Source organism: Aplidium turbinatum, chromosome 7, assembly GCF_918807975.1.
Source record: "Aplidium turbinatum chromosome 7, kaAplTurb1.1, whole genome shotgun sequence".
Taxonomy (NCBI): domain Eukaryota; kingdom Metazoa; phylum Chordata; class Ascidiacea; order Aplousobranchia; family Polyclinidae; genus Aplidium; species Aplidium turbinatum.
The window spans coordinates 21,282,510-21,291,848 of NC_137478.1; the positions used below are offsets into that span (position 1 = coordinate 21,282,510).

Genomic DNA, 9,339 nt, shown 5'->3' on the forward strand with positions numbered 1-9,339 from the left:
TGACTGTCTACCGTAAACAAACGTAACGTATCTCTGATGTGCGTAAATTGTTGTTAGGCTAATACTTCAAACTTAAATATTGCAGAGTCAATCACTATAGAATCCTTCGCGTACAAGTGCATCATTTGGCATTACTGATCCGGTCATACTACCGGTACGTTCATTATTCTGAATTGTATGATTGATTGATTTGTGTCGTGAATTGTGGATTTATGTTTACTACTGAATTATTGACCAATAATTTGTCAGCCTAATGGAAATTAATTCTCGTAAACCGATCTTAACTAGGCCAAGTGAATTGCCACGTTTCTTTGTTTTTTAATGATTATTGACCTAGCGTTATGGTTGTACGGTACGGTAGCCTACGTAATAATTGTGTAAGGTAACATCGCGAATTTATTTATTCAGTGCGTCATTGGCCAACCTGTGGAACTTGTGTACCGTACAGTGGATTGAGAACTGTTTGTCAACAAATTTGGTACGTTTATCAGTTCGACTGTTGTGCTTGCTGAATTGTGACTAGTGTCTTATGTTGTGTTATTTCTTGACAGAAAAACCGTATAAACTTCATTGCTGCGAAGCAGTCATTGGAAACCGAGTGATTTCTTCAAGTTGGCGTGCTTTAACAGTGGCTCAGTCCTGCCGGGTGGATTAGGAAAATCGTGACGTCACCGGCGCAATTAACTACCGCACCTGTTGTGTTCGCGTCGCACACAACATCGTTTTTCAAATTTGGCATCAAAGCTTGACCATCTTTGAACTGAAGCTGATTTCGTCAATTGTACCGAACTGCTGATCTTCACCAACCTGACGATCAAATTTGCGTTTACTTACCAAGTTCCCATCAGCGTTACGTGACATCTCTCATTTGCTGAAGTTAGCTTATGCTGTTACGAAGCGGATTTGCATACACAGTTATGAATTCCAAAGCCGAAGCTATTCAACAAGCAGCTGATACTTTGAGAGACAGCTACAAGCGTGGTGAACAGCTGATGAGCAAACGTGAAAACCTCACAGAAGTACAGACTATCCTGTTAGAAATTGACAAAAATTATGCCTCTTTAATGGCGCTTTGTGTCGATGTCCCTGACAATGAACAAATTCCAGGAGGTCTTTCAACCAAACGGGATTACATTCAAGGTAAAGAAGAATTTGCTGATAGAGCCAAACAGTGGTTCACGGAATGCGAGAGGACAGACACTAAAACTCCTCCACTACGTTCACATCACTCGTCTTTGCGTACCCATTCTCACCGCTCCAAATCCGGAAGCATTCGGTCATCGAGTACAACGTACAGTTTGCGTCAACGTGAAGCACATGCCAAATTGGAACTAGCTCGTTTGACAAAAGAACAGAATGATGCCAGGCGACGAGAGGAAGAAGAACTAGTTCGCATGGAACAGGAGAAAGCTCAGATGGAACAGGATAAAGCTCGCTTGTTCGCTCGCATGGAACAGGAGAAAGCTCAGTTGGAACAGGATAAAGCTCGGTTGGAGCAGGATAAAGCTCGCTTTGAACGTGAGAGAGCCGAAGCTGAAGACCTGCGTCAAATTAAAGCTGCCGAAACTGAAGCCGCACTCTGGCAAGATGATTCTTCTTCGGTTATCAATATTGGATCAATGACACCCGTACGATTGCCACAGCAAACCTTTACTCACAAAGACACACACCTGGAACCTCTGCGTCACGGTGATGAGCGGCACAAACAAGAACCAACTGCAACATCTGCAAGAATGCCAGACCAAAAGGTAAATTACCCTTGTTATTATACTAGCCGACAACCTGATCTTTCAGAACGACTTCTACCTAAACCAGATGTTAAGAAATTCTTTGGTGACCCACTCGATTTCTGGGCTTTCTGGCACCGTTTTAAGTCCCATATTTCTGATTGGTTGACACCCGACAGGAAGATGTCTTACCTCATGCAGCACTGCTGTGATGCAGTCTGTGAACAAATAAGGCACCTTGCCGATAGCAGCGAAGGTCACAACTGCTATGATGAAGCGTGGGAAGAATTAAAACGGAGGTATGGCCAACCACACGTTATTGCGCATGCTTGCGAGGAACGCTTGAGAGCTGTTACCAGAATTTCTCACCACGAACCCGAACAATTGGAGAAGTTGTCCGTCCTGTTGAAAAGATGTTGTTCATCATTGAGCTCAAACACCGAAGCTTCGAACTTGGATACCGTGCAGTTTATCACCTGCCTTGCAAATAAGCTGCCAGCGTCTCTGAAAGAAAAGTGGGTAATTGAAGCTCTGAAAATCAATGACGACACTGGAAAAGTGGCTGGATTCCAACATTTTGCTGACTTCATAACGAACGAATCTAGGATTGCCAATTCAATCTATGGCGTGAAACTTTTTTCATCAAATGTCGACAAACTTAACAAGCCTGACACCAAAGGGAAACAAAAGGCTTCACTGTTTAACGTAGTGACAAAACCTACTGAACGATCCGGACAGCTCCGAATTGGCAACAAGCGACTCATACAATGTATCCTGTGCGATAGTACACATTATTTGCAACACTGCAAAGAGTTCAAAGCCAAATCCGTCACTGAACGGGAGCAATTTGTAAGGAAGAACAAATTGTGCTTAAACTGTCTTGGACCAGATCACATACGCGCCGACTGCAGAAGCCGAGGTAAATGCACTGAATGCGGAAGCTCATCACATCATTCTCTGTTACATCGGTACTTGGTCACAACTGGAGAACAAATCCAGAGACGACACCCCAACCCCATTGCTAATAGAAGAAATGATAGCCAGCCAGATGATCCCGGAAGAAGACCATTAGAAAGGAACACAAATGAAGTTGTAGAAACCTTCCATTCCAGAACCACCAACTCGGCAACTTACTTGGACATCGTTCCCGTACGTGTGACAGGAGAAGGAAAGGTAATACATACTTATGCTCTCCTAGATTCTGGTTCAAACCGCACCTTTTGTGAACAAAAACTTGTAGAGATGCTTGAACTGAAACCTGAGCCATGTGGTGACTTCCAGGTGCAAACACTGTCTTCGAGTGGACCATATTCCTTCAGTTCTTCAACTGTAGCGTTGAAAGTTCTACCAGTAGTTGGCGGCGAAGTGCAAGAACTGACAGATGTGATCGTCGTTGACAAGATACCTACCAAGCCAACTCCAGCGCCTTCTCCGGAGTATCTGCAAACGCACAAGCACCTCCAAGGCATTGACTTGAAGCAACTGGACCATGGTACAGTTGCACTGTTGATCGGAAATGATCATGCTGTCTCCCACCGATGCATTGAAAGCCGCTTTGCACCTAACCCGAAGCAAGGACCTGATGCAGTCAGGACACCCTTAGGCTGGTTGCTTAGAGGTACTCGACCAAAGGAGACAGGCTTAGATAATTTCGATGCTGAATCCGACATTTCAAATTTTCTTGTCCGTGACACGAAGCAGAACCCTGCTGACCAAGCTTCAAGGGGCATGACGGCCAAGGCCTTGTTGAATTCTGGGATGTGGCTCAATGGCCCAGATTTTCTGAGGAAACCCCCAGAAGAATGGCCCAATCAAACTGCTCAGAAACCACAATTTGAAGATATCTTTGCTGCTTACAAACCAAAGAGAAAAAGCGAAACCTTTACTGCTTCTACGACTGAAAGCCAAGGAACCAACAGGTTAATCTCCTACTTCTCATCTCTGCGCCGACTGAAACTATCAGTAGCCTGGTTCCTGAGATTCAAATCGTACTTATTGATGCGCATGAAGAAAGAAACCCAGATTACACTGAAAGGACCAATCAGTGTGCCAGAACTTGATGAGGCAGAAATTGAGTTAATCAAATACGAACAGCGTCAGAATTTTCCTGCCTGGATCAAATCTCTATCCAAAGGAGAACACCCAAACATGCCCAAAGCCAAGAGGATCCCACTCGAAAAACTCAGCCCTGTCCTAATGAAAGATGTCCTACGTGTTGGCGGAAGAATCGACAGATCCGACTTACCGTTCGAAACGCGACATCCTGCTATCATAGCTCCAGAGCGCCACTTAACGGACTTGATAATTGAACATTGTCATACCAGCGAATCGAAGCACATGGGTGAAAGCCATACACTGAACAATATTAACCGAAAATACTGGATAGTTAATGCCAAAGTTGCGGTTAAAAGGGTACTTGCAAGATGCCTGCCTTGCCGGCGAAGGACCGCAAAACCTAGACAACAGCTCATGGCAGAACTGCCAGAAGCAAGGTTACAAATGTCACAGCCACCATTCTCACAAACTGGCGTTGACTTTTTTGGGCCGCTAAATGTCCGAAACAGACGAAGTGACATTAAGAGATACGGCTGCCTTTTTACATGTCTCACAACTAGAGCCATTCACTTGGAGGTGGCACCAGACCTGACAACTGGCGCATTCATAAATGCCTTGCGGCGCTTCATAGCTCGCAGAGGCCCCATCAAGAAAATCTTCTCTGACAATGGAACCAACTTTGTGGGTTGTGAAAGAATCTTGAAGCAAGCCATCGATGAGTGGAATCAGAACCAGATCCACCAGAGCCTTCGACAACAAGGAATAGAATGTTCATTCAAACCCCCAACAGCCAGCCATATGGGTGGAGCCTGGGAGAGAATGATTCGCACAGTACGTCAAATTCTTATGAACATCTTACCAAAACAACCACTCGATGATGACACATTGCACACGTTACTTCTTGAAGTGGAAGACATCGTCAATTCAAGACCACTCACCGATGTGAAGCTGGAAGTTGATGGCGACTTACCTCTTACACCTAACCACTTGTTGAAGTTGAATTCTTCAGCGAATTTACCGCCAATGTTAAGCTGCGACAGAGATGGCTACCGACCACGTGATCGATACCGCCATGTGCAGTTTCTGGCAGACACCTTTTGGAAGCAGTGGGTTAAGGAATACCCACGATCTGTGATGTCAAGAGCAAAGTGGCTTCACAGAAAGGAGAATATCCGAAGAGGAGATATCGTCCTTTTGATTGATGACTCTGCTCCCAGACAACGATGGCCACTAGGCAGAGTAATTGAAACATTTCCTGATCGTCACGGCGTTGTTCGTTCCGTAGAAGTGAAGACTGCAACCGGATCTCTGAAGAGACCAATATCCAAACTTTGTGTAATTGTCCAAAGGGAAGAAGATGATCCAGATGAAGATGAGACACCAATAGACACCGTTGAGATTTTGCTGGAAGATCAGAGCGATGAGGAAGAGACTGAACTGTTACATGACAATAGACTGTTGAAAAACTTTTATTCATGAAAAGAACGAGCCAGTTTGGCCCGGGAGTGTTAGATTTTCAACAGGTCCTTGATAGGCCTGCCTTTCGTTTTACCGCATTACTCCCGTTAATTTGTGTATTCGCCACCTAGCGTCGTTTCCCCTTCATTGTTATGTTATCGCTCTTTGCAAATGGCAACACTCACCACGAGATTGTCTATGGAACTTTCGAGACGTTTTCGTTTTTGCTGCTAGTTTGCCAGCTAGCCGAACTTGTTAGTTACTGTAGTTTGTGACTGAAAGTTGATTGATTGATGTTTATGCTTTGTTAGCTGCTTCTCTGTTATGTACTTCTACAGGACTTAAGTTTGACAACTGCTATGGTAATACTTATTTGCGTGTAGGCTGAATTCCATATTTGCAGCTTGCTATCTCAAAGTTCAACTTACTGGTGAGCGTACTTGTGATGTAATAATGTTTTGTATAACTGAATGTTGACTGTCTACCGTAAACAAACGTAACGTATCTCTGATGTGCGTAAATTGTTGTTAGGCTAATACTTCAAACTTAAATATTGCAGAGTCAATCACTATAGAATCCTTCGCGTACAAGTGCATCATTTGGCATTACTGATCCGGTCATACTACCGGTACGTTCATTATTCTGAATTGTATGATTGATTGATTTGTGTCGTGAATTGTGGATTTATGTTTACTACTGAATTATTGACCAATAATTTGTCAGCCTAATGGAAATTAATTCTCGTAAACCGATCTTAACTAGGCCAAGTGAATTGCCACGTTTCTTTGTTTTTTAATGATTATTGACCTAGCGTTATGGTTGTACGGTACGGTAGCCTACGTAATAATTGTGTAAGGTAACATCGCGAATTTATTTATTCAGTGCGTCATTGGCCAACCTGTGGAACTTGTGTACCGTACAGTGGATTGAGAACTGTTTGTCAACAAATTTGGTACGTTTATCAGTTCGACTGTTGTGCTTGCTGAATTGTGACTAGTGTCTTATGTTGTGTTATTTCTTGACAGAAAAACCGTATAAACTTCATTGCTGCGAAGCAGTCATTGGAAACCGAGTGATTTCTTCAAGTTGGCGTGCTTTAACAGTTGCTCAGTCCTGCCGGGTGGATTAGGAAAATCGTGACGTCACCGGCGCAATTAACTACCGCACCTGTTGTGTTCGCGTCGCACACAACATACACTGTACAGGTTATTTATACTGAAGAATTTTTAAAAGATATTAATTACATTATGTAAATCTAGATAAGGTTATACCAGACATGTGCAAATTATGATGCACTGGTCAAATCTATACTTGTTAGTTGTCACAATCAACAATTTTGCTGTTCATTATGAATATGTGAATTAGGCTACAGTCAAAAAATTTTCCTATTCTTGTGGCTAGTTTTCTAGGTTAGGCCCAATAAGTTTATTCTAACTTGCCATTGAATATTTATTGTTTGTCAGTTTACACTACAGACTGCAGATGTACTGGCATTAAACTTGTTTGTTTACTACTGATAAAAATATAAAGTTACGTATGTTATCTCCTTTCTTGTTTCACTTAAGATATTTTGCACCAAAATGAAGAAGTGCATTTGACATGACACATTTGTAGCCTATATACTATGAGTTCTTATTCACTACCGTAACCATGGTTGATTTTGAGTCAATTTCACTAAAAATATGCTTGTGCTAATTCTCGTAAGCACATACATACGGTAAGCAAAATAACTATGTTTGAATTAAATACCAATGGGCTAAGGCAGGGGTCACCAACCGTTTTTGCATGCGGGCCACTTTGGCACTAAGGAGAGCTGTGGCGGGCCGCACTAATAAAATGTTAGGTAGGTTGACTCTTATGCTAAAAAAGAACGTATTTCGTACCCAGTATCCAGCGTTACATGTTGTTCATATTTATGTTAGAATACCGCCAGGGGCGCCGGAAGCGGAGGGGCGGCCGCCCCCCCTGCCCTCAATTTTTTTGCAGATGGAGGGGCAGGGGGGGCAAAGGTGCCCTTTTAAATTTATGTAAGCTACTGCACATTTTGCAATATAACAATTTCTGCTATTCGCTTTTAGCCTAATTATAATCATTCATTTTTGCCTCAAAATAATATATACGGCACAAAATTTTGCAACACAGTACAGGCCTTAAAACTCGTTTTTTTTTTCGGCAGCCATCGTGGTCTACCGGGAGCTCCTTCTCGGCGGCCAAATCTGCGTGCTTGCAGGCCAAAATACAAAATAACGATAGCACAAGTAGCCTAAATAGAATTAAACTTGAAACAATGCAAAAATGATCACTTAGCCTTGTTGAAGTCTGGGCCTGGGCGACGTCCTACAATAGAATTGTTGCACCACGCAATAAGTGCTTTATCGGGATTGTAATCCAATACAGCGGGACCATCTAACGACACTCGCATGAGTGTCTCCAATGTGGCTAACTTTAAAGAAGTTTGCCACTCCCCTAGAATTTTCTTTAGCAACGAAAAATAACGTTCGACATGTGTTGACGATGACGGCAAGGTAATAAAATAAGTATTTCAATGATGTGAAGGACATTACTAAAAGAAGCAAAATTTTTGCAAAATATGATCAAAAAATGTTTTCTATGCGGATGTCAACTAACCTAGTTCTCCTTTCTAACTAACCTAGTTCTCCTTTTTAATGTCCGACAACATCGAATCGACATAAAAACGACAATATTGCCAACCGATGCAAATTAGCACTTTGGATTAAGACTTTGTTAAAATAAACGTCGGGAATTACAAACAAGACTTACAGCGCTGGTGATCGCAGATGGATATATTCCATCAATAACAAATATTCCTGCACAATGCAACAGTGGCGATTATGACGCGCTGACCTAATTTTGCGTCACTCTTTGATACTACATATTCTCGACAGTTAATCCACGATCATTCTATTGCGAAATTAAAGAATTGGCTAGAAGAGACGGCGGCCAAACTTGGCCAATTGAGGAGGTAGCACCGGCGGTCATTCAAGCGCTACTTAGCGGCCATGGCCGCAGGCTGCTTTAAGGCTCAACAGTAGGTGACATCATTATAACATAACATGATGCCCTTCTTTGTATACTGGACACTTGTAGGCTATCATTACTCAATACATAGTGAGCTGATAGATTAGCGTTGTCGCTATATCTTATCTTACAACTTGAAAAAAAATTGGCCTTTTAGTAAACAAAAGTGCCCTTTTTTCGTAATCTTGCCCCCCCAGTCAAAAATCGTTCCGGCGCCCCTGAATACCGCAGCAACAAAATTAATCGAACAACGCTACTGCCAGGCCAAGCTCCTTTTACAACACTTTTGACTTTTTTTAACAATGCCTAATAAACGAGGCCACTTGTTTTGCGCACTTATAGCGAGGCGAGCGGTTTCATCAGAATATTCATCGCCAAGCAAGAGTGGTGTTGTCACTTTGCTTCACAAAGGATATCTTGCAATTAACAATTTTAGTAAACAAGGAAATGTTTGACACATTGCAATACAGGCAACAATAGTGACCTACAAACATATCAGCGAAAAATAGGCTCCAATAACAGGGAAAAAGAAACCAGGCACCATGAAACAAATGCTTGTAGAAATCACCCAAAAATCGTAATTCTATCTTAATTCATGAACAGTCTTCCCTTTAAAAAAGCAATGAGTTGGTTTTTCATCCTTTTTGTGAGAGTCTATAAAACCGTCTTTCTTTTGTTATAAACAACTGTCACTTGCGATGCTTATCAGCGTGGCAAGAATTTGTTGATTAATAACATTTTGCAGAACTTGCTTCGGCAGTAGATGTAGGCCTACTAAAATTGGAACGATACAGAGAAGATTAGCATGGCCCCTGCGCAAGGATAACACGTGAAATCATGAAGCGTTCTATATTTCTTTAAAAAATAAAAGAAAAAAAAAACATTTTGCAGTAGGCTACTAAGCTAAATATTTTCATAATAGGCTACAATCAGAAAAAGTCTTTAAATTTATATATAATATTTTGCCAATTTATTATAAATTGAGTTGGCACACCGACCTATTTTGCCAACAAAAACTTGCATAAAGAGAACACTGATCGTGAAACACAATAACGGTGAA

At 42.0% G+C, this 9,339-nt stretch overlaps 1 protein-coding gene and 1 non-coding gene across 2 annotated transcripts; both read left to right on the top strand.

The window, feature by feature from the left end:
- The first annotated feature begins 917 nt into the window (after nt 1–917).
- LOC145773835 (uncharacterized) lies at nt 918–5,261 on the top strand. The gene has a single exon (XM_082584961.1). The coding sequence runs from the start codon at nt 918–920 to the stop codon at nt 5,259–5,261; it is 4,344 nt and encodes a 1,447-aa protein (XP_082441087.1).
- A 3,769-nt stretch (nt 5,262–9,030) lies between these two features.
- LOC145774944 (U6 spliceosomal RNA) lies at nt 9,031–9,136 on the top strand. The gene has a single exon (XR_014290113.1). It is a non-coding gene; the product is annotated as a U6 spliceosomal RNA (small nuclear RNA).
- The last annotated feature ends 203 nt before the right edge of the window (nt 9,137–9,339 follow it).